The sequence below is a fragment of the Erpetoichthys calabaricus genome, chromosome 4, assembly GCF_900747795.2.
Source record: "Erpetoichthys calabaricus chromosome 4, fErpCal1.3, whole genome shotgun sequence".
Lineage (NCBI taxonomy): Eukaryota > Metazoa > Chordata > Cladistia > Polypteriformes > Polypteridae > Erpetoichthys > Erpetoichthys calabaricus.
Window position 1 is genome coordinate 44047748 of NC_041397.2, and position 27176 is coordinate 44074923.

At 34.2% G+C, this 27176-nt stretch overlaps 3 protein-coding genes across 3 annotated transcripts; all 3 read right to left on the reverse strand.

Moving 5' to 3' along the window:
• Positions 1 to 1199: 1199 nt before the first annotated feature.
• On the reverse strand, positions 1200 to 2167 carry LOC114651065 (olfactory receptor 52K1-like). The gene has a single exon (XM_028801023.2). The coding sequence runs from the start codon at positions 2142 to 2144 to the stop codon at positions 1200 to 1202; it is 945 nt and encodes a 314-aa protein (XP_028656856.1). The 5' UTR covers positions 2145 to 2167.
• A 10187-nt stretch (positions 2168 to 12354) lies between these two features.
• On the reverse strand, positions 12355 to 13408 carry LOC114651066 (olfactory receptor 51E2-like). Its single transcript, XM_028801024.2, has one exon. The coding sequence runs from the start codon at positions 13373 to 13375 to the stop codon at positions 12386 to 12388; it is 990 nt and encodes a 329-aa protein (XP_028656857.1). The 5' UTR covers positions 13376 to 13408; the 3' UTR covers positions 12355 to 12385.
• Positions 13409 to 23908: 10500 nt separating this feature from the next.
• Positions 23909 to 26557, reverse strand: LOC114651067 (olfactory receptor 52K1-like). Its single transcript, XM_028801025.2, has 2 exons — positions 26472 to 26557; positions 23909 to 24968 (listed from the first exon to the last, which is right to left on the reverse strand). The coding sequence occupies exon 2, from the start codon at positions 24950 to 24952 to the stop codon at positions 23939 to 23941; it is 1014 nt and encodes a 337-aa protein (XP_028656858.2). The 5' UTR covers positions 24953 to 24968; positions 26472 to 26557; the 3' UTR covers positions 23909 to 23938.
• Between the last annotated feature and the right edge of the window lie 619 nt (positions 26558 to 27176).

The following is a 27176-nucleotide window of genomic DNA, read 5'->3' on the forward strand; positions in this document are numbered from 1 at the left end:
TAGATTATTCAATGTGTATGCATTCTCGTTGATCAAAACTGAAAGTCCGCATACACAAATTTGGAACACAGTCATTAGTATTGACTTGCAACATGCTGGCTGAATATTTATGGAGGGGTGGGGTAGCAAAACATATTGATTTAGTCAAGTAGCAGAAGTGTTCTAAAAGATAGGAGTTGTTCAGGAAAACCTTATCTTGTATCATTAAAACCTAATCTTTTACCCTTACATGTATGTTGTTTTTTGCCATTACAAAACAGGGGTTTGAACAGGGGTGCATGAAAAAGTGCAAATTGATTGCATGTGAAGAGTGAAATCCTAGATGATCAGAAATGTGTGACACTTGCTGAAGTAATGCACATTAGCATGGCAGAAAGAGAGTAATACATTTACACATTGATTCAAATTAATGCTTCGTTCCCAGCTAGACAAGTATGTATCATAGGATCAAGACTGGAAAATCTATCCTTAGGATTACCAGGCCATGGTGTAGATATTGACAGGGTGCAAAAAAAGGAAATTATATAGTTTTATCTGAATGACTCGCAAATTTGAGGATAGTGCAACATCAGGGTCTGCTTATGTCAAGCATCTGCGACAGTGGCAAAGCACACAATACAGACATCAAACAAAAATGCCAGTGAAAAGATTTCAAAACAGCATCCATACATGTAGAAAGACAAAACATAATTTTTCAGCTTCCTGAAACTGCTGTCATTAGTGCCACCTTAGTTTCATCAGCTAGGTCAGACTGCAATAAACCCATTTAGGAAATTCTGTTAGATTAGAGGTTGACATCATAATGAAATGTTCCATAACTGCTACCACTGACTGATCTGTGTGCAATATCTGTTTTAGTTCCCTATACTTATATTTCCTGAGCACATAGATTGAGTTGCAAAAATTGCATATTTCACTGCCTGAGAATGGTGCACAATGACACAGCTAATGAAGACCTGTTATACTGGTATTACAATACAAGTCAGTGCAATGTAGATTGGATATAAAATCAGGAATGTTGAATACGTACAATACAAAGGTGAAAATAAATCTGCCTGATGCGCATACCTCACTCCTTTTTACTGTGCACCATAAACAAAAAGACTGATTTAGTAAAAAAAACTACAGTTTTCTAATGCATCAATAAAAATCAGCTTACATGGTTTTGATTACAATTTTATTGCTTATAATTGTAGTATTTATGAGCCCATATTTGAGATTTTTTTCATAATCTGATCTCTAATTTCTTTAGTTCGAAGTCCATAAATAATTGGATTGCAACAACATGGCAAAAGCAAATACAGAACACCTATGAGGATATGAACATCAGATGAAATTGAATGTTTCACTCTGTATGCAATCAATGAACAGAATGCTGACAGATAGGTCATTAAAATTACAATCAAATGAGTACTGCATGTGTGAATTGCTTTCTGGCGTTCAACACCACAAGCTGACTTCACTACTACAGAAAAAATTTTAATGTAGGAAATTAAAATGAAAAGCAAGTCAAATCCAATCAACAAACACATGGCAACTAATCCCATTATGTTATTTTTGCTTGTGTTGCCACAAGCTAAGCTGACAAGTGCCATGTGCTCACAATAGCAGTGCTCAATTACATTTGACAAACAATATGAAAGAGATCCAGCCATGAGGACGATAAGGAATATAAGAATGAAACTTCTTAGTACAGCTGCAATAAATGCTATTAAAAAGCTGGAACTATTTATATAATCATTGTATCGCAGTGGATTACATATAGCAACATAGCGATCTATAGCCATTATCAGCAGAATGGCTGATTCAAAAGAAGCAACAAAATGCACAAAATACATTTGGATCAAGCAACCTAAAAGAGAAATTTCATTCCAGTCACATAAAAAATTGAATAACATCTTTGGGACAAATGTTACAGGTACAGTCATATCAATAGCTGCTATTGCAGCAATTAAAAAATACATAGGAGAATGCAAACTAGGTGCAGACTTTATTAAGTAAATTATTGCAGAATTACAGAATATTATAAGCACAAATAAAATAAAGAAAGGAATAAAAAGAAAGCGTCTGTGCTCTCTTACTCCCTGGAATCCACTGAAAATGAAAACTGTATAAGAATTGTTCTCTCTTCTGTACTCATTCATTGTAACGTTAGTTTTTCAAACATTGCCTACAAAACCAATAATGGAAAAAGTTAATGATGTTTCAATGGTAACTTGTCGATGTTCAACTACTCAGAAGTTAAAAAAGACTAATTGTCTCAAATGTTCCAGTATCTTGCGTATCAAGAATAAACAACAGGGTGTAGAACTGTAAGACTTACAAAGATGATGAGGCTTTAATTGTATCTGATGCCCACAGTGAGATCACAGTAAATAAAACATTAGGAGCCTGTCTTTCCAAAGTTCAAGTGATAATATTCTAAACTGAATTATTTTATATCATCTAAAAAAACATAATGTTAAAATGAATGAAAAATTAGACAATATAAAAATCTAAGTAAGGTAGACAGTTGAGTAGTTGAAATAGTTGCAATACTTGCAATAGCTGAATTTAAAAAATCTTAAGCTTAATTATAATGCTGCAATTATGTACTTAAGTAACACATTCAATTCTATTTAATTACATACTGTATAAATATTCTAGGAAAATGTAGAAAAAAAGATTGGATACTATACTTAATAAAACACTAATTGTATTAGTATTTTTAAAAATACTTACATAAATCCCTTTATATTGTATTTATTCCAGACTGTTAGCTAAGGTTTATAAGTAGCTGCCTTTAAATACTCCAATTTCCCAGCTGAATTGTTTCCTAAGCAGCAGGTACCAAATTACCACTGACTAGATAGTGGAATTCATATAATTATTTCAAATGTATGTGTTTAAATTCCTAAAAGCCAATTATCTAAAAAAAATAGCATTTACTGTTCCTTTTTAATGAAAGGCATTGGCAAATTTAAGAAATAATCACAATTGTCCTTAAAATAAAATTAAAATAATACTTAATACACCATATGCAGTCACCTATTCACTTGTAACATCACTGCTGTCTTTTTTAAAATATACACATACTCTTTTGCATCATTTTCTAGATAAATTATTAGTATATAATGTTTGAATCTGATCAGATCAGCTGCAATTTAAATATAAATAGTAAGCAATAGATAAAATATGTAATTAGGAATTGAATTAAATGTATTGCATTTAAATCCTAACAATACTTTTACAAAATTATTTTTCCTATCTGCGGATATCTCCAGATATTAGAACTACTGTGCATTTCTAAATAAGAGCTTGTTCTTCTTTTAGATGACAACAGAGTGTTGTTTTTTTACTAAGGCTTATGAAAGCCTTTCCAACAGCAAGAAAAACAAAACTGGAGTGAGACAGTAAAGAGAATAATTATAGCTTATCATATCCATTTTTGATCTCTTTATATCTATGTGAAAATAACATACTAAACAACAGCCAGAGTGAGCCTATCAGAGGAAGTTCTTGCCAAACCATTGTTTTGGATTTTTTTTGAAAAGGCAACTGCAAAAGTTGACAAAAGCAAAGCATAAAATATAGATTACTAAAACCTCACATCACATCTACCCAGCTCCACTCTCCATCCTCTGGTTAACCTACTTCATTTTAAGTGGAGCAGCTACTTTTAGATACCAATTTCAACAGCATATCAAAAGATGATGGACTATAAAGAACATCTCAGATTCAACATTGGCTGTTTCTCTCCAGTAATAGCAAAACTGATCAGTACTGTAACTTACAAGTACAGTATGTGCAATTCCAATCACTTTACACTTGGTAAATACCTACACTTTGTTAATTTACTTCTAGATAATTTTTGGTAATACTTATTTTTTATCTGTTGCTGTAACCCTGCAATGTACTTTAGGATTAATAGTTTCATTGTTCTGTCAATCTATTGTAGAATTCAGACAATGTGTTTGCTACAACAGTATACTTTTATGCAATAATGTGAAGAACTTCAATGAGACTCAAGAGACAAGTTGAATATTTCAGGGTGAGTTTTATGCTTGGAGTTTGCCATCTTTGTACCACATCTGGGTTAGTGCAGTTCTCTGCCACACGAATATAGTATTTTCAACAAGAGATCTTTATTTATGTGGATCTGAACATCATGAGGAGGCAAGGATGCCTGCACTATGCGTTTATCACCAATATTGTGTTGCATAATTCCAAAGAGGCCTGTTCTAGTAAACATTTTTCATATGTTCTTATCATTGAATCTGTCCATAACTGTTGCATCCATGTTGACCAGTTATGCCACTGATGCACAGAGATTTATAGAGATTTAAGTAACTTTCTGCTAGACAGAATCATCATGCACCTCACAGAACATTGAATTAGTACTAATTTCACTGGATACAGGCAATTAATGTCACAGTGAATCAAGAATAAATGTGAAATACAGACTTTAATGATTTATTGTTCTAAGTTATAAAAGTGTACTAAAACAGACATACAGCAATAGCTCGATCTAAAATGTGTCAGGCAAACTCCACTATCCAAGAAAATATCTAAATAACTAGGAAAGATCTCTAAAATTCTAGAACAGAATAAATGAATGGCACATAGGCTGGAGCACAAAACCTGGATGGCATTTTGTGGGTGAAGTCAGAGGTGGGCAGGACATGATGTCAGCCTGACATAATGTACTGCAGAGTTTTCTCCTAATGTGGATTACTGATTTAGTAGGATTAAATTGTTGATGATTTTGCATGATCCTAGATCTGTCAGTTCTTCGAAAATTTTGTTGGATGTATCATCATAGTAACAAATCGTAAACCTCAAATCTGCTCGGGAGCATTTTTGTTCTATGTAAACAAAGATTATCTCACACACTTAACTGGTTTCAATACATGGTAATCCGTTCAGCCATGGCCTCGCCATTCATAGATGAGTGACCAACTGCAATCGTTGCACAGATAATAAGAAGAGATTTTCAGAATGAAAGAATTTTGCCCAATTGTCAATATCTTTTAGCCTATCCTGATGATGATCATCTTTTTAAGAGATATCACTTCAGCCAAGAGTTAATTTTTATACATCAGAAATTGAATAGCTCCTTATTATTATTAGAAGCCAAACTCAGAGAAGTTGTGCTCTCATGACCACGCAGACTGTGTTCATTGCTCTCTGGTTTTTTGCAAGTGGCAATTTTTTGTATATGGTAGGCGATATTTGTTAAAGAGCACTGTTTGTCATCCAATTCACAAAGCCTGCTTGGCCCTGAAACACTTCCTTAGAGTTTTTATTATTTTTCCTAGACACCTGCATGCAGATATTTAAAGAGGCTTTTTATGCCATTGCAGGTAATATATAGGCAAAAACCTATGTTTCTTTAAAGAACTTTAAAACCAGACTAATAGTCTAATTTCCCAGGATTCTCTAATGTGATTGGAGCATTGGACTGTACTCAGATCCAAATCAGCCCCCATCAGGTACTAATGAAGGGGATTACGTAAATAGAAAATGCTTCCACAGTAATAATGTACAGGTAGTGTAACCTATACGATTACACCTGAAAATAGCCAATAGACCTGTTGACATAGTGAATAAATTTGTCTAACATACATGCTATGAATACATTCGGATTTTATATGTAAGCATATTTAAATATATATCGCAGATTTTTTGCTGGTTCGCGGATTTCTGCGGACAATGGGTCTTTTAATTTCTGGTACATGCTTCCTCAGTTGGTTTGCCCAGTTGATTTCATACAAGGGACGCTATTGGCACATGGCTGAGAAGCTACCCAACTTACTTTTCTCTCTCTCTTGCGCTGACTTTCTCTGATCCTGACATAGGGGGATTGAGCAGGGGGGCTGTTTGCACACCTAGACGATACGGACGCTCGTCTAAAAATGCTGAAAGATTATCTTCACGTTGCTACCTTCTGTGCAGCTGCTTCCTGAAGCGACATGCTGCACGGTGCTTCGCATACATAAAAGCTCAAAGGGCACGTATTGATTTTTGATTGAAAAACAAACTCTGCCTCTCTCTATCTCTCTCTCTCTCTCATTCGCTGCTCCTGACAGAGGGGGTGTGAGCTGCCGCCTTCAACAGCTTTGTGCCGCGGTGCTTCGCATACTTAAAAGCCAAACAGCCCTATTGATTTGTTTGCTTTTCTCTATGTCTCTGACAGTCACTGCTCCTGACATACACTCCTTTGAAGAGGAAGATATGTTTGCATTCTTTTAATTGTGAGATGGAACTGTCATCTCTGTCTTCTCATGGAGCACAATTTAAACTTTTGAAAAAGAGACAAATGTTTGTTTGCAGTGTTTGAATAACGTTCCTGTCTCTCTACAACCTCCTGTGTTTCTGCGCAAATCTGTGACCCAAGCATGACAATATAAAAATAACCATATAAATATATGGTTTCTACTTCGCAGATTTTCTTATTTCGCGGGTGGCTCTGGAACGCAACCCCTGCGATGGAGGAGGGATTACTGTACATAGAATGGCTGGTGATCATCTCATGAGTGAATGCAGTGGTGAAAACGCGAACTGAGGATTGACTTGTCTCATTCTTTGTTGTTTTGGTACTGTTGCCCATGGTCACTGTAAGCAGAGAAGTTTGTATAGTCACACTATATCAGTATTAATGTCATTCTATCTATCTATCTATCTATCTATCTATCTATCTATCTATCTATCTATCTATCTATCTATCTATCTATCTATCTATCTATCTATCTATCTATCTATCTATCTATCTATCTATCTATCTATCTATCTATCTTTAGGGCGGTTTGAGCCTATCCCAGCAGGAATCATGATGCCAGCTCATTGAAAGGTGAACACAAATACACAACACACAAACAGCAGGGCCAATTTAGCATCGCTAATCAACCTAACCTGCATATCTTTGAACTGTAGGAGGAAACCAGAGAGACTCCCGCACATACACAGGAAGAAAATGTAAACTCCTCACAGAGTGCACCTTCTTACTTGTATGGGCTTATCAACATGCAACACATCACCACTCTCCAGTGCCATGAATAAATAAATATAACAACCTTCTTTCTTATTTGAAATAACTCTTATATAAGTGTACTTTTACAAAGAGAAAAATGTCCTATTGTAGGCATTAATAATATATGTGTGTATGCGTGGGTGTGTGTGTGTGTTTCTTTACGATTGCTATAATTCTCAGCAAACCTATCAGTGAAGAATGAGTTAGTGGAAACAGTGGATTTAAAAAACCTTTTCTAAGTTCATAGTTTTGAATTTCAGAGATTTGTATTTTTTTAATTGTTGAGGACTTTAAACATATTATTTACTTTTTAAAATCAGTATTCCCTTTGTAAAACAAAGCCACTTTCAAGTAATTATCCCATTCATTAGCATGTTATATAAAATTTGTTTTGTAAATTTTGTAAATAAAATATTTTCAGTAGTAAAATACTAGGTGAAATTTACAGTACATTCATTTACTTTAGATCTGTAATAAACTCCCTAGGCATTATTCACCAAGAATTGTGAAACTCATCAAAACAAATATATCCCCATAGTCCATATAAAATGCATATATGAATGTGGGGTGGGGGGTATCATCACCAACACCTTATGTATTATCGCAGTATTTCCCTCTTACCCTTTACCTGTTTTCTTCAAGGGTAAGTGTACTCATCAAGTTCATCACCGGGTTAGTCTACTGTTGCACTTTAAGATTAGCACACGCATATATAGCTATATGCATACACACAGAAACTCAACAGTGCCCTATGAATGACAAACACACAGCTGGTTAACCTCTGGCACTTTAAACCACACAAGTGCCCTTGGAATAACACAGCCTGTCACTCTCTCAGCACTTCAAGAGACTTACTTAATAACAGCACAAACAATATGCGATGTTTTAATGATATCTCAGACCTAAATATTACTTTTGGTCTACAAGAATACATTTAAACATACAAAGGCCCAGCACTCTTGACTATAGGCCATTTATCAGCCAAGAATGCCTTACTTTACGTTCTGTTGCCTACTATGGGCTGGAGCTTTCAGACGCAGCCTTAATAAACCTCGCAGCACAGAGGTAATGGCAAACCTCCAGGAGCTCAAAGAAATCTAACTTATTACTTCAATCACTCTAGACATTGAGACAAAACATAGAAAGTTAAAAGCAGCATGGTATTTATTACAGGAATAATAATAATACCAGTGGAACAAAGAATAATATAAAACAGGATTAATAGTAAAGTCTGGATATATATATATATATATATATATATATATATATATATATATATATATATATATATATATATATATATATGTATAGTCTTTAGAAAAGGTTGATGAAAAGTTACAGATGACAAGGATAAATGTCACAGGCAGCTTGTGATCTAGCACTCACAGCTGTTCATGATGCTTTTCTGACAACCAGATGGAAACGGCTTCACGTTCACGTCCCCCTGTTCTCTTCTGACGTCTTCATTCCTTCTTCTTCCTCACTCGTTCCTTACTATATCGCTGCTCAGATGAGGCATATTTATTCTAAAATTCTACTGGGGGTTTTGCAAGATGTGATTGTTAGATATTCTGATTGGCTTGCTGTCAATATGATGAATGAATTCACTGTCTATTTTCCCAAAAAAATAAAACTTTTTTTGATGTTCTCTGAGGTGTTGCTATGTCTTCCTTTCTCAGGCTGTAAAATAATTAGATGCCCATCCTTTCTCAGGTTATAAAGTAATTGATAGCCTGAGCCACCAGCATGACTTCCTTTCTTTGTTGGAACAGCTGATTTAAAAGTGATGTATAACTGGGAAGAAGACATGCTTTGATTTGTTCTAAATGTAATTCATCTGTTGTCTTGTCTTGAACAAAATAAAATGGAAATATAAACCAAAATGTACAGATTTTGTACCCCATAACACCTTACAAATACATTTTCACATAGCCAATTACCATCTTGCCCTCATAAGAAGTGACACAAGATCCCTTTTACAATGGCGTGCTGGATATCCATACTTTAGGCCTGCATTCATCCTTAAAAGAAAATGTTTTCTTTTTATTTATTAATTGGATAATACAGCAGAGAAAATCAGTTAAGTAAAGCATATTGTTTACTTGTGGCATATAGCAAATAAAACATTGAAGTGAAATTTACCAGATGTGAGAGATTTAGCATTTATTCTTAAGACAAGCAGTTTGTATAATCTGTATAATCCATCTATAAAATTCTTTTTTTCTGTCATGGTTAGAACAGAAAACATGTCTATAGCAAAAAGAAAATGCATGCAGTTACTACCCTGCATGTTTATACTGTAGGTGAAATTAGTTTTCCAAGATGTATAATCATGACCATTGTTAATGAGGCCATTTAGCCTTATCAGGACTGTGGAATAAATAATGTAGTCATTAGTAGACCCTGGCAATGAAGAGTTCTACTTTTATTTAGCCCAGAAGGCCACCTGAGACTAGAAACGCAAGCCAAAAGGAAAGTTCTACTAACCTAGAGTGACATGAGTAGAAGGATAAAGGGTGACAATGATAAGGAAAGAAAGATGCCTCACATATCACCTTACACCTAACCTTTAACTAACTGAATTGCATTTGTCCAAATCCGAATTGTGGAGTTGGATGAGCCGTGATCTTTGCAGTACAAATTAACAGATGTTATGCTTAAGCTTTATAACCCACTAGTGAGGCCTCACCTGGAGTACTATGTACAGTTTTGGTCTCCATACTATAAAAATCACATAGCAGTATTAGAGAAATTCCAGAGGAGAGTGATTAAGACTGATTCTAGGACTGAAAGGTATGAACTAGGACAAGAGATTGAAAGAGCAGAACCTTTTCAGTTTAAGCAAATGGAGACTAAGAGGTGACTTGTTTGGAATACTGAAAATTATGAAGGGAATTAGTAGAGTGGATCCAAGCGGTTATTTCAAAATAAATTTTTCAACATGAATTCAGCGACAAAGTTAAAAACTTGTTAAAGGATTTAAAGGAGTATTTTTCAGGTGATGGCCAGCACTTTTTCAAGAGGAGGTGGTATGAGCCGAATTGCTGTTAAATTTTGCTAACAATTTTTTTCAGTTGTTGTCCTGTTTTTTCCAAGAGACCGTAAAATTGCTTGTTTTTTGCTTACCTGCCCTACTTGTCCTTCTCATTTCACTGCACATGCCTCCCTCCATTATTTCCTGACTTTCTCCTTATTTAGCATGAAATGGGTTCTTTATTTTGTATATTTCAGATAAATGCATAGTTCCTCCATTCACATTACAATAGTATCACTTCAAGCATGATTCATTCATTCATTCATTCACAACTCTTCAGGTTATTAGGAACAAAGGTGAAGAAGTCTGTGAGAAAACTCAAAACACTATTAAAGTAATTGATTAGGTATAAAATGCATGTAAATTTAATTTTATTTCCTAATCAGTTTGGTAATGGCACCCAAATAGTGCTGTATAATGGGAAAATTGTGACAGTAGTGCCAATGCTGAACAGCATAGTCCTAACTCTCATGTATTGTTGCTGTTAAATCAAAGTTTAAATTTGAATGCTTTTAGTGGATATTTTAATTGCTGCTTTTACCCTGCTAAACTAAAGAAGAAATATATCACTGAAGTCTGTGAAATGTAAGGGTAATTCCAAATAGGCTTATATCTGTTTCCAATTCTGAGCATAGATGTCAGCAGAGAAATGCCCCCTGAAGTGCCTCATCATGTACCTGGATGAAGATGAGACCTACCTAACCCAAAAATACCTTGTATATTTTCCCATCCTGGCAAAGCCTGGTGATCTTTTTTATGATATGGTTGTTTGTAAATGTATCTGGTAAATTGGTATTTTGTGTCTAAATTATGGAATCAGTTCACACAGCCTTTAATCCTGGTACTGAGGAACCCTGGCAAGCAAACACACACCCCACAGTCTCTCTCTCTCTCTCTGAAACACACACACGCACACACACACATTGTGTGCCTGTTATACACTCTCTTTGTACTTGTATGTCTCCAGATTGTCTATATGAATGAAGATGAGAGAGTACTTGAACACACCACCTTGGCAGTCTTCATTCTCCGTGATGATGATGATGATATCCTTTAATAAACCAATGAACATTGGCTATGTAATAGATAGGGGAAGGGTAAGCTGTGCCAAGATGTTTGACCTTATTTACATATTAAACTTCAGATATCCAGACCAGACACATTTGAAACTTAAAAAAAAATAGCATGAACATAGAAAGTCAGCACATGAACCAAAGGATATCGAATCTCTCTGCAAAACTGCAGGAAGAAATTGAGTTAATTTCTCTGCTGATAATATGAAGTATGGCTAATGTTGTCCCTAGCAGGAAATGAAACTTGTTGGAAATTTCTCAAGTTCTTGAGCTTTAGCAATAAATGGTCAATTTTTCATAGCTGCTTTACTGAAACGCGTCATAATGTGACAATCCTTTATGTTTGTATTTTAATAATAGACCCTTTTTATTTTCAATCATTGATTATATTTACAGGTTCAAGTTCTCATATTATTCAAGGTTATTGAAAATTAAAAGAGTTTTGGACAATTTTAGAAAAATGTGTGTTATAGGAGATATAACAGTCATTTTTAAAGACTCCAATTTTAATTTGCGTTGGTTGGCATAGTTGATTTTTTGTTACAGTAACTTGTATTTATCCGAATCTACAAGGCTAAGAACTGAAGTAATTGAAGTAGGAACACTTTCTTTTCACTGTTTACCAGTGAACTATATTAATCAAGTACTATGAATAAGAGAATACTTGACTACTGGCTATTATACTAAAATGTATAAATCAAGAATCGTTCATCTACCTGCAGCAAATGGAAATAATTTTAGAAAAGACCAAATACATTAGTATTATTTATTTGATAACATTATTATAATATTTATCCATTAATTTAGTAAAGACTCTTATTCCATTTATAATTTCAGCATTTAATTTCTATTTGACTCTTGCACTTGCACATTTTCAAAAGAATCATTTTAAGTTTTGTTTATTGACCATAGGTATTTGAAATAACATACATTAAATGTATTTGGACTTTCACCACATACTAATAGATAACGCAGTATGATAAACAAAAGTACAGTACATTTGTACATGTATTCCTGGCCAATTTCAAATGTACCACAAAGATGGGGTTAGTAATATTAGGTTCTATTAGTTAAGAAATGTTCAAAATGTTCACAAGAAAAGCACTAATGCTACAGAAAATAAACAAGGAAAATTAAACAATACTATACAAGATGTGGAATGTTTACTGAGCAATGTTATAAAGACATGCTCTCTGATTTACTATACCATAAAAAAAGTATAGTATTTTCCAAATAAAGTTTATTTCTATAATGTAAAGCAGTTTGTTATTATTTTTCAACTGTTAATTCTTGGGCTGTAATTGAAAAAGAAGACATTTTTCCTCCTTTCAGTTTTTGTACTATTAGTTCTCTAATCTCCTTTATTCTGACACCATAGATAACTGGGTTGAAGCAGCTGGGTAACATTAAATAGAGCACATTTACTAGAATGTGAGCATCTGCTGAAAAAGAATTTTTGACCCGATACATGAGGTATGAGCACAAAGCTAAAAGATAATCAAAAAGGATAACAATTAAATGTGTACTACACGTGTCAAAGGCCTTTTGCCTTGCCTTTCCAGAGGCTGTTTTAAGAACTACATTGAAAATGTTACAATAGGAAAAGATAATAAACAGCAAGTCTACAACCGTTATAAAAATGATAGCTGCTAAGCCCATGATATTGTTTTTTAAAGTGTTCTCACAAGCCAAACTTACCAAAGACATGTGATCACAGTAGCAATTCTCAATCACATTTGACATGCAGAATGTCAAATACCCTGCAGCGATGGTAAAGATAATAATAAACATGCTATTTCTTATTAAAAGTGCTACAAATATCTTGATCAAATTGGAATTATTAATATAATCATTGTAGCGCAATGGATTGCATATTGCAACATAGCGATCCAAAGCCATCACCAGAAGTATACTTGATTGAAATGAACTAATCAAGTGAACAAAAAACATCTGAATAAGACAGCCAGTAAGAGAGATTTCATTCCAATCAAATAAAAAAAACAACAACATTTTGGGAGCAAAAGTCATTATGATAGATAAATCTGCAGCTGCTTTCGTACATATTAACATATACATAGGTGACTGCAGGGCATGTACAGTCCTGATTGTGTGAATGATCACAGAATTTGAACCTATAGCCAGTATAAATAAAAGAGAAAAAGGAATGAAAAGAAGCTGTCTTTTTTCCAAGAATCCTGGAAATCCAGTTAAAATAAAATTAGTATAAGAAAAGTTGTGTTTTTGAAGATCTTGCACCATGATTCTACCAATATTTTTGATGGATGTCCATAGTTACCTAAAAAAATATTAAGGAACAAGTGACAAGGTAGTCCTGCGGTGGGTTGGCACCCTGCCCGGGATTGGTTCCTGCCTTGTGCCCTGTGTTGGCTGGGATTGGCTCCTGCAGACCCCCGTGACCCTGTGTTCGGATTCAGCGGGTTGGAAAATGGATGGATGGATGGTGACAAGGTAAGTGACAGTCCAGTATGTTAATTTATCTGCAGCTAAAGTATATATAAACATGTAAATGTTAAACATTTGTTTAAAAATATTTTATAATACATAGTGAAGTTTACTTGGATTAGTTTGATAATATTAATAAATTATTTTGCACAATAAACAAACAAAAAATAGGAAATTTTGATGAATGCAGAAGTAATATTATCTTTGGAATATTTTTTAACACATTTAAGTTTAATAACATATTTAAGTGTAAGACTGATAAAGAAATTTTCTGAATACATTTTTATATGCCCTTCTCAAATTAAAAAGGTACAGTTACAATTTTTACAAAGTAAATGTAAATTTCATTTGCCAAAATCTAATGTTTTACTGAAATCTTTATCTTTTTTTAAATGTGTCCGGATTAAAAGTTAAGTGCTTCATCAATTTTTCTGAAGTTATCTTTACCACTATAGCATCACAGGGAATCAGAACATCCCAGCTGCAATGCAATGTATGATTGTCATTATTATTGGTGTTTAAAATGATAAGTGGTAGTTGAGAAATTAAAGATTAATTTAGCCATAGCAAATTAAGCAATTGTTTTTAGAAGATTTCATAGCACATAAAAAATGTTACTTAGATTAAGCTTGATAAAAATAATACATTCTGTTGCACAATAAAGAAATGCTTTAAACAATTTTAGTTTAATTTCACATTTCAGTATGAACACAGTAAAGATGCTCTGTGACTATGCTTTTCTTTGCCTTTCTCAAATTAAGAAGCTACAATTAGACTTTCAATAGAGTAGATATAAATGTTGTTTCCCGAAAGTGCATACTGGTTAAGGATGTTTTACTGTAATCTTTATTCAAATGTTTATCTTTTTAATGTGGCTATTTTTAAACTTAAGTATTTATTATCAATTTAGTGACCCTGTCAGAACATCCAAGTTTCATAAGAAGACGGAGCGCAAGTCTATTGCATACACCGAAGATAAACATCCTCTGTCGCCCAACATGGGCTCAATTCACATGTACAGGAATGACGTGTTTGGGTTATGAAAGGAAATAATTTAAGTAAAAATTTTTAATCATTTTTATTTCAAATGAATTAAATGGAATTAACATCATTGTACAATAAAAACTTTACCTTGCATAATATGTTCTTTTATTTTAGGATGGATTTCTTACATAATTAATTAACACAAAGTAAATATATTAAAACATTTTTTTCATTGCCTCTAACAAAACCAAGTTGTCACATGGGATAATTAAAATATTTCCTAATAATATAATCATACTAAAGCATCCATTAGTCTATTTAACCACCGCTGCACCAAGTTGTTTCAATCTGAAAAAATTAAACTCTATCGAAATATATATATTTCATTTACTTCTTACTGTAACTATAATTAGTAAATTTAAACCCAAATACTGTATACATTTAATAACAGAACTAAAGATGATATCTTGCTCATGTTTTGATGTAAAATGATATCCTGTAAATGCCTGTACTTACTTCATGATAATGTCTTTTCTCTTCATGCTATGATCTGGGATTTCCCTGCATTAACAAAATGAAGATGGCTAGTCTTAAATCCTTCCACATATTCCCTTGCTAGTTTTTTTTTTTTTTTTTTTTGTTGCCTAACCAGAATTTTCATGTAACCCATTAAAGCACTTCTCAAAGTGTTTATTAATAATAGACCAAGTTCACATACAGTGTTTAGTTCTATTTTGTCACCATTTTTAATAAAGTGACTTTCTTATTTATTTAGAATTAAATTAATTTATTATTTAATAACATTTATCCTCAGGCAAGCAATCCCCAGACTTTATTGTGCCCATTTCAGTTCATGAACTCAACAGAAGTAATGCTGCAACCATATATGAGGAAAAAGGCTGCATGAATTAAATTGAGTCGTATCTGGCAGTCGATTTCTATTTCAGAGTGATTATCTTTTAACATCAGTACTTTTTCAACTTCCTCACATGCTTAATTTTTATCCATTAATAATGTCTGCCTAAATATGCAGTTTTTTTGTTGCCAATAAATGGTGCTGTAATATTTATATCTCTAACTTACACAGTACATAAATCTAAACCAGTGAAAATGGAAAGGATTAACTACACTAAGAAGAAAAAAAACCTGTTGAAATTACTTAATCCAGTTATGATAACAGGTTCCACTTGATTAGGGTGGACCACAAAGTAAAGCTGAAAACAACAGTGATGTGTGGAATGGCACAGAGTGACAGAAAGATGAATGGTGAGTTAAGAAGAAGACTTGGTGTAGAGGATAAACAGACCCAGGTAGATCGGGTGAAGAGGAGGACAGGATAAGGCCCAGAGGGAAGTTAAAGAAGATGTGGTTCGAGGTGGTGTCAGGTGACCAGAAAAGAATGCCTCAAACTCAAAAGATGTTCAAGACATCTTCTTGACATGTTCTTGACACACAGAAGAAGGTTTGGGGCAGCCACCTGTGTACCTGAGCCCTACCTGCAAAAGGCAAAATTATTTGCACTGATGTGTACAGATTCAAGTCCACCATTAAACTGAGGAAACATAGGTAGTGGTCTGGGTGTAAATGCAGGGAACTGGAAGTGACATCATCGTGGCCAGACCCGGAAGTGACGTCAGGGTGGATGGAACCGGAAATGGCGTCTTCGTGGTTGGACCCGGAAGTGATGTCAAGGTGGCTGGAACTGGAAGTGACATCTTCGTAGCTGGAATTAAGCTGAGTTTCCCATGTTTGGTCTACAGGGATAACAGAGAAAGGTTTAACGAACCCCTTCACCCCTGGCCTGGTGTAGAATTACCTTCATTTGGTCCTATTAACTGCCTCCCATGCACATGTGTGTGACACGGCCCCCCCATAAGCCCAGACCCACCACGAAAGGGTATTGGCATGCAGGACACACCGGCGCTTAATGACTGAAAACTTGTATGGCTGTAGGTCCAAGAACCACCTTGTGACTCATGGGTTTGACTCCCTGTGCAAGGCCATCCACTGTAAAGGTGCATGGTCCGTCACCAGGGTGATCTCGCAACCCAAGAGGTAGTACCTCAGCTGAGTAATCGGCCATTTAATCGCTAAGGCCACCCTCTCCATGGCTGCATACCTGGTCTCCTGGTCCAGCAGTTTCTGACTCAGGAACACGACGGGGTGTTCAATTCCATTGACGCTTTGGCTCAGCACAGCTCCAAGACCTGTGTTCGAAGCGTCCATCTGAAGGATGAAAGACAAAGAGAAATTAGGGGCTTTCAAAACTGGAGCTGATTGTATATCTCTTTTATGCTAGCTAATGTATTGATTTATTGTTTTGTTAATTGTTCATTACAATTCCTACCTAATTTAGATAGACAGATAGACTATTTCTTTTACATTTTGTAAAGTACTTTGAGCTACATCCTTTTGTATGGAAATGTGCTATAATAAATAAAATAAAATAAAATTTTGTTAATGTTGCTGTTGTTGCCTGGGAGGAATAGAAGGGAGAGGTGGAGGTTGGAAATGCAAATTTTTTTGATCTTAGGGCACATGGAGTATATTATTTAGTTTTGCTCACTAGTTTGCAGAATACTTTGTTTTTATTTCATTAGAATTATTACTTATATATTGAGAAATAAACACAATATGCAATGTCCGATAGAGTGTGAGGATATGGAATATATAACTGAATTTATTTGCTTCATTTAAGGATTATGGAAAACTAGCAAAATACCCGCGCTTCGCAGCGGAGAAGTAGTGTGTTAAAGAGGTTATGTAAACATATATATACATAAACATATATACTTATATACATATCTACATATACACAGATCTACATATATACATATATATATATATATACATATAGACATCCACATATATATACATATATCAACATATATATACACAGACATATGCACACATACATACATACACACAAATATATAAATAAATATATATATATATATATAAATATATATATAAATATATATATATATATATATATACACATACAGACACATATATATATACATATAGCAAAATACCCGCGCTTCGCAGCGGAGAAGTAGTGTGTTAAAGAGGTTATGTAACCATATATATACATAAACATATATACATATATATACATATCTACATATACACATATCTACATATACATATATATACATATACACATCCACATATACATGTGGATACATATACAAATTTACATATCTACATATATATATATATATATATATATATATATATAGATATAAATATAGACATACATATATACATACATACATTCACATATATATATATATATATATATATATATATATATATATATATATATATATATATATATACTGTATATATACATGTCTACTTATTGGTTCCTGTATTTAGGATATAGCGGGTTGGATAATGGATGGATGGACATCTGTATGCATAGCCCCATTTGCCCGTTTTCGTTTTTTTTCTTTCTTCAGTAATATTTCAGCAAACCCGGAGCTTGTCAGTTCAAATCTTGGTACTGACACCACTGTGTGACCCTGAGGAAGTCACTTCACCTGCCTGTGCAGCAAAAAAGAAAAGTAATGTAAGAAATTGTACCTCAGATGTTGCAAGTTGCTGGAATAAAGGCATAAGTCAAATAGATAAATATGTATTATACACATAGGAACTATTCATTTATTTTCAGTTAAGTCATCTGCAGCAAACTTTTATAAATGAGGGTTTCTTATTTTTAGATAGTGCAAACTGTTTCTTCTTCATTGACATTTTCTCTTGGAGAGGTTCTTTCATTTCATTGAAAATTAAAGCAGCAGCTGCCAAAATATGTAGCTTTCTTATTAATTTTTCAACATTGTGTAAAATAAATTTATAAAGTAACATAAAAGGTTTAAATACTGGTTATCCTTTTACACTAAAATATTACTAAAGAGAAACAAAAAAAGTAAAATGGATATGTTCTTTTTCTTTAAGGAGATTAAATATTACTGAAGAAAGAAAAAAATAAATAAAACAGCCAAATGGGGCTATGCATACAAACTTAAAAGGTTTAAATAAAACAGAAATATGTATTTTATTTTTACTTGCTTAACTTGTGGAGGGTGTATCCTGTAGCAAAGCCCTAACTTTTTTCGTGAAAGCCCGTTTCAGTCAATAAGTCTTAAAAAAAGGTGTAAAGATATTGACAATAAGCTACGCAAACCCAGGAAGACATGGAATCGTTTAAATCAAGTATCATTACATCTTCCTTTCTTAAAGAGAAGTAAGGCAGAACTTATAAGCTTACATATTTATATACAGACATACATACATATATATATATATATATATATATATATATATATATATATATATCTATATCTGAAGCCGTGCAAGCACACTCTTGAGAATGCAACGTATAGTTGTACAGAAGAAAAGCAATCTTGCCTGAAATGAATGGCAACCTTTTGTAGGTCTATGAACTTAATTTAAACTTTAGGTTTACACGGTGCTTCTTTCCGAAGTACCTGCACTCATGAATATGTCTGTATGTGTCAGTCGGTCAAATCCACGCGCTTCGCACTGGCGAAGTACCGCTTTTAAATTTTTATTAAGAAGAAAAGAAAACCTTTTTAAATTGAGGGAAAATATACTAATAACAGTTTGTTAAGGATCTGTTTTTTTGTGAAGCTGCCTTCACTTGAGTGATCACTTCGAGCTGACTTGTTGGCCAACTATAAGCGTTACCTGGTAGGTAACCACCCATACAATCAGATTGTGAATCAGACTACGAATGCCGTGAATGTAATTACCCCGATCTACATGTTGTCAAATAAACGAACCACACGCCGTGGCGCAATTTTAGGGGCTTCGCCTGTAGCGCTGATGTCCGAGGTTCGATTCCCGTAAGGGAGTGAAGTGAGTGGCTGGTTACCTACCAGGTAACGCTTATGGTTGGCCAGCAAGTGAGGTAACATCAGCCACGGAGAAACCCTCATTTATAAAGGTTTGCTGCAGATGACTTAACTGAAAATAAATGAATAGTTCCTATGTGTATAATACATATTTATCTATTTGACTTATGCCTTTATTCCAGCAACTTGCAACATCTAAGGTACAATTTGTTACATTACTTTGGTTTTTTGCAGCACAGGCAGGTGAAGTGACTTCCTCAGGGTCACACAGTGGTGTCAGTACCAGGATTTGAACTGACAAGCTCCGGGTTTGCTGAAATATTACTGAAGAATGAAAAAAAACGAAAACGGGCAAATGGGGCTATGCATACCAATGTCCATCCATCCATTATCCAACCCAGTATATCCTAAATACATGAGCCAATCCCTGCCAACACAGGGCACAAGGCAGGAAACAAACCCCGGGCAAGGTGCCAGCCCACCGCAGGGCGCACACACCCACACACACCCACACACCAGGGACAATTTAGAATCGCCAATGCACCTAACCTGCATGTCTTTGGACTGTGGGAGGAAACTGGAGTACCCGGAGGAAACCCAGACAGACACGGGGAGAACATTCAAACTCCACGCAGGGAAGCGAACCCGGGCCTCCTAACTGGCACCTTTCACTGCACCACCATACTGCCTGCATACAAACTTAAAAGGTTTAAATAAAACAGAAATATATACCTTTATTTTTACTTCCTTAACTTGTGGAGGGTGTATCCTGTAGCAAAGCCCTAAGTTTTTCATGAAAGCCCCTTTCAGTCAAGAAGCCTTAAAAACAGGTGTAAAGCTAAACTTGCAGCACTGCTATTCAATTACGCTTGCCTAACGCCTCTCCTAAGGGGACATACTGTGGGATCTGGGCATCCGTCAAAGCACCAATCACAGGCCCGATTAGAAAGCGGGAAGCTGTGATTTGTCGTCTCCCTCCCATGTAACAATCACAGCCTGTGTTACAACGCACTATGTATGTATGTATATATGTATATGTGTGTGTTTATGTATGTGTGTATATGTATGTGTATATATATGTTGATATGTGTATATATATATGTATATGTAGATATGTGTATATGTAGATATGTATATATATGTATATGTATATATATGTTTACATAACCTCTTTAACACACTACTTCTCCGCTGCGAAGCGTGGGTATTTTGCTAGTACATTATATAATTAAAGCCACCAGCCTGCCCAGGTTTTGTCAATGTGTCCCAGTTTTGTTTTTGTAGCTTTTGAAAAGCCTACCACATGCCTTGGTAAATACCAACACTCTAAAAAAGACACTGACATTTTAAAGAAGAACAAACTCTTCCTTACAAAAGTGTGATGTTCTATTACACTGCATGTCATCATTTTTTAAACATATGTCTTAGAAGAAATATGGTTTGAATGATGTGCTTTTTAAAATACTTTGTGTTATCTGCACAAACAGAAGAGGTGTGTGTGTGTGTTCAGTCTTGTGTGTTTGTCATACCACGACAGAATGGAAAATGCAAAAAAAAAGCCAGAGATTGAAGCTGAACTTGGTATTTGCAGGACATCAATTTAATTAAAACACTAAACACGTACCAGCTGCAGTTCTGTTATTAAATATGTAATTGGTTTTAAAATGACTAATTATATTTATCAGTAATAAATGAATGAAATACATACATTTAAAAAAAGCTTAACTTTGTATTTGTTTCAGATTGAAACAACTTGGTGTAGCGATAGTTAAATAGACCAATGGCTGCTTTAGTATGATTATATTATTATTAAATATTTTAGTTATCTCAAGGAACAACTTGGTATTGTTAGAGGCAATGAAAACATTTTTTAATATATTTACTTTTGTATGCATTAATTATGTAAGGAAACCTATTCACTTTCACTCTTTGAGTTCTATCAGTTAAAAAAGTAAATAAGCCACTCTACCAAAGTGATGTCTAAAATAAAGTTTTTATATCTCTATCTTTAAGAAGGTGGGGCTTTGTGGTGTTTAAAGCCAAAGAGATGAACTAGATGACCTCCAAGGTGTTACAGATGAAGCAAAGTGACAATGGCATCCTCTGTGCCTCTATTAGACTGATAGGTAAACACTCGGCACATATTCTGTACTTCAGTGACAAAAGTGAAGACTTGTTATCATTCCTGTTTTGGAGAATTATTTAAACAATATGATATCTTATTTGATTTGCAATTTTTTTTTTGTCAGAAGAAAGTATAAATTTAGCCCCAAAACATGTCAGTATGACACTCGCTATGTTGGCATGTTTTTGGGTCCCTCTTGAGATCTTTTTGGTTCATTTGAACATTGTACCAATGTGGATGCTTTCTCACTTTTTTAAGCATAGCCTTTCCAAGTGTTGCATTTTTTGTAAATAAAACACTGATTCTCTTAAGAGAAAAATGTGATGGACGTTTTATTTAGTTTTATGACTGTAACTTATCTTTATCTTTTTCAAGCCATTTAGTGCTTTTACAGGCTTTGTCTCAAAATACATCTAATTATGTTGCACATCTCTTAAAACTTGGAGTATTAAAGCTTGTTATGTTACATGAAACATTATCTTTCAGCATAAATAAATACAAGAAGTAATATGTTACATACTGTATATTATATATCACTATTACATTTTATACTTAGGGCTAAACTGACAGAACATATCTTCATAAATACTATAACCTCACAGTAAAATTCATGTACATTCAGTTTTTTGTTTACTTTCATAGGCTCTACTTTCCCAGATTTGCATAAATGAGTTTCAAAAATTAATGGATGGATGGATGATCTTCCAGTGGGACAATAATTTTGTGTGCAATATTCCATTTAATTTTGTTTTTAAAAATTGTTCTGTAACACTTCTGTATAATGGCCTTAATAATTGTTCTCAAATACTAATCAGAATGCAGAGTAAGGTGCTGTAGTCGAGAATGACTTTTTTGGATTTTACTTGATATAAAAATAGTGAAATAAGATCAAACTGTTTTTTTGTTGTTGCAAGACTATTTGAGTGTTAGAGTAAAACCTTATTAACAAACATTCGAATGCTGTTGTTAGTTTTTTGTTCAAAAATCGTAAATCAGATACATTTTTAATTCAGACAATATAAAAATTGATATCTCTTTAGATATTAATAGTAATGCATTCCGTATATTTTTACACAGAACAAGATTTACAAACACAAGCAAAACAAACACAACAGAAAAACAATGGTAATTCATTATATGGTAACACTGTTCAAAACATTCATTTATAAATCAAAGGTTCATGCTGTAAAATACATTTGATAAGACTTGTTCATCATCCTGGTCAGTATTAATTAGCTGATTTACAACAGTGGAATGAAACATTTCTTTAAGAAATTACTTTAATTAGAATATAAATAAGTTCAGTCAGTCAGTCAGTCATTTTCCAACCCGCTATATCCTAACACAAGGTCACGGGGGTCTACTGGAGCCAATCCCAGCCAACACAGGGTGCAAGGCAGGAAACACACCCCGGGCAGGGCGCCAGCCCACCGCAGGGAACACACACACACACCAAGCCCATACTAGGGACAATTTAGGATCGCCAATGCACCTAACCTGCATGTCTTTGGACTGTGGGAGGAAAACGGAGCACCCAGAGGAAACCCACGCAGACACGGGGAGAACATGCAAACTCCATGCAGGGAGGACCCGGGAGGCAAACCCAGGTCTCCTAACTGCAAGGCAGCAGCGCTACCACTGCGCCACCGTGCCGCCCTCATAAATAAGGTACAACATCTGAAGCAAGCAAAATATTTACCCTTTGTTGAAATAAATATTTCTACAGTAGCAGAATAATTAAACGTTTTAAACAATACTCATTCTTTGAGTAAATTAGTACATCACTGATTTCTTTTACCTTTTAGTGCACATGCTTTCTCTTTAATTAGCTACTAACTATAACACTAAAATTGATCAATCCTTAATTGTTCCTGCAGTATATGGAATGCTTTTACATTAAAATTGTTTATTTTGCTTGGTACAATAATGGAAGACTATCTATCCATCCATCCATTTCTCGAAGTCACTTCTCCCAGTTGCAATTTTGGTATTTAATTTTACTGTCACTTTTTCAGAAATATCCCCATATTACCAAAAGAATATTTTTCAGATGTGTTTATAGATTTTAGATTTTCATACTAATGTAAACTGATCTGAGTGCTCACAACATAATAATAGATAACACAAAATGAAAAATATAACTACATCTATAGACTTATTTCCAGTCAGTTTAATGGGGTCTGCAAGACAAACACTACAGAAAATAGACCAATAAAGTTATACAATATCATACAGGACACTTAAATGGTGAATTTTTCAAAACTGGCCAAATTATATAAATACATGTTCTCTAATTTATCATACCATAAAAAATATGTAGATATAGTACTTTCAAAAACAAAATATATTTTTGTAATTCAAAACAGTTTATTATTTTTTTTCAGTTGTTACTTCCTGGGCTATTGTTGAAATAGAAGACATTTTCCCTCCTTTAATTTTCTGTAGAATTAATTCTCTAATTTCCTTTGTTCTGACACCATAGATAACTGGGTTGAAGCAGCTGGGTAATATTAAGTAGAGCACATTTACTAGAATGTGAGCATCTGTTGAAATTGAATTTTTGACCCGATATGCAAGGAATGAGCACAAAGCTAAAAGGTAACTCATAAGGATAACAATTAAATGTGTACTACAGGTGTGAATGGCTTTTTGTCTTGCTTTTCCAGAGGCTGTTCTGAGGACTGCATGAAAAATGTTAATATAGGAGAAGAAAATAAATAGTAAGTCCACAACCGTTAAAAAAATGATAGCTACTAAGCCCATGATGTTGTTTTTTAAAGTGTTCTCACAAGCCAAACTTACTAAAGACATGTGATCACAGTAACAATTCTCAATCACATTTGACATACAGAATGTTAAATAACCTGCAGCGACAGTAAAGATAATAATGAAAATGCTATTTCTTATTACAACTGCTACAAACATCTTCATCAAAGTAGAGTTATTAATATAATCATTATAACGCAGTGGATTACATATTGCAACATAGCGATCCAAAGCCATTACCAGAAGTATAGTTGACTGAAATGAGCTTGTCAAGTGAACAAAAAACATCTGAACAAGACAGCCAACAAGAGAAATTTCATTCCAATCAAATAAAAAACCCAACAGCATTTTTGGAGCAAAGGTCATTGGTATAACTAAATCTATGACTGCTATTGTACCTATTAAGATATACATAGGTGACTGCAGGGTATGTTCGGTTCTGATCATGTGAATGATTACAGAATTTGCACCTACTGCCAATATAAATAAAAGTGAAAAAGGAATAAAAAGAAGCTGTCTTTTTTCCAAAAATCCTGGAAATCCACTGAAAATAAAAATATTGTAAGAAAAGTTGTGTTTTTGAAGATCTTGCATCATTATTCTACAAATATTTTCCATGAATGTCCAGAGTCACCTAAAAATAAAATGTATAATTATTATTTTTATTGAAATATACTAAAGTGATATTTCAGAATCTAAAGATTAATTAAACAGTTTAACCAGTTATTTCAAAAAACTTAATAATACATAACAAAAGTGTACTTAGATTTATGTTAACAATAATAATAATATTTTATTTTGCACACTAAACAAGCAACATTTAGGTAATTCTCAAAAATGCAAATGTAACACTGGCTTAGAATTGCTTTGAACATGTGTAGATTTAATGTCACCATAAACAGAATAAAGGTTCTGTGTATGCTTTTTAGGGCGGCACGGTGGCGCAGTGGGTAGCGCTGCTGCCTTGCAGTTGGGAGACCTGGGGACCTGGGTTCGCTTCCCGGGTCCTCCCTGCGTGGAGTTTGCATGTTCTCCCCATGTCTGCGTGGATTTCCTCCCACAGTCCAAAGACATGCAGGTTAGGTGGATTGGCGATTCTAAATTGGCCCTAGTGTGTGCTTGGTGTTTGTGTGTGTCCTGTGGTGGGTTGGCACCCTGCCCGGGATTGGTTCCTGCCCTGTGTTGGCTGGGATTGCCTCCCGTGACCCTGTGTTCGGATTCAGCGGGATGGATGGATGGATGTTTTTTATCTTTCTCAAATTGAAAAGGTGATCTTAGAATCTTGTTGGTGAACTGCACATATAAAATGTTTTACTTTAATCTTCAGCAAAATGTTTATTTTATTAATGTGGCAGTTTTAAAATGTGAGTATGTCTGTGCTTTCATCAGTTTTCTGACATTGCCTTTACAAGGATTTATAACGTTCCAGCTGTATCAAAAGAGGTGCCAGGCTACTGCCCACTGAGATGGTATCCACCTTCCTGCTCATGGACCCTATTGATTCTTACTGACTATTAACAGGAAAAAAAATATAAGGATGTTTAATCATTATTATTTTACTGTAATAATTAGAAGTAAAAATATCATTTTAAAAAATACTTGCAATAAATCATTTATTTTTCATATTGAACCTTTTCACTTCAAGATAGTTTTCTTACATAATTAGTATATACACATAGTAAGAAAGTTTTTCTTCTCTTCTAAGAATGCTAAATGTGCCTTGGTATAACATTTCACCATAATATAATCAAGATACTAAAGTATCCAAGAGTTTCTTTCGTGAGCCTTCTTCGTATTGCTAGAGCAAACCCGAGCAGCAACTGACATAGGAGAAAAGTAAGGCACACACTCATAACATGATAGTTTTTGAGTTGCCAGTTAACATAATCTGCAAATTTTGAGCATGTTGGAAAAACCCATTCAAACGGTGGAGAAACTGTGCAGAGATAAATGGTCAGGCTGGATATCAAGCCAAGGCGCAGGCATCTTTAACCACCACTGCAGCAAGTTGTCTTAGTCTAAAACAAAACCTTAAGCTCTATTAGGATTGACTTGTATGTTTGTGTTTTAATGACATATTAAATATTATTAGTTCTAAAAATATATAAATGATATATAAATATAACATAAATGTTACCTGTGCATTTTTCTCTTTTGAATATTCAATTTTGTCCTGTAAATGTAACTGTACTAACTTTGTGATGATCTCATTTTTCTTCATGCTGTAATCTTCTGTGGATCAGCAAGGTGAAGCTGGTCAGTCTTATATCCTTCTTTATATTCCCTTGTCAGTTTTTTTTTTAATTAATTGGTTATTGCTACCTTAGTAACACTTTCCTGACACTCTTTTAAGTACTTCAGTGATTGTAAATAACAGTTGACTTCATTTACATATTTTCCTCTGTTTTGCCCCCATTTTTCTAACAAAATGACTTTCTGATTATTTTACAATTAAACTGACTTTATTGTTTTATTATAACATTCATTCTCCTGAAATCAATATATAATTGTTCTTATTTCCTGATTTATGAAAGGTATGAATTCAGTGGACGGAATGTTGCAAACATATCTCTCTATTATAAAAGGAAATCCTGGAAAGCAAAGCAAAAGCAAGGCTATGATACGTGATCCTCTCGAAAGACAATTTTAAAGACCCGCGAGACCAAAGACACTTGCCATGGTGCAAGACACGCCCTACTTACAAGATAAGACCACGGGCAGAAAAAAAATCAGTAGTGTAAAGGCAGTCACGCAGCACACACAGCTCCGTGGCTCTCAGTGCATATAAAGTGTATAAGGTCAATATGGTAGAAATGAAATGAATAGGGTAGAAATGAAATGT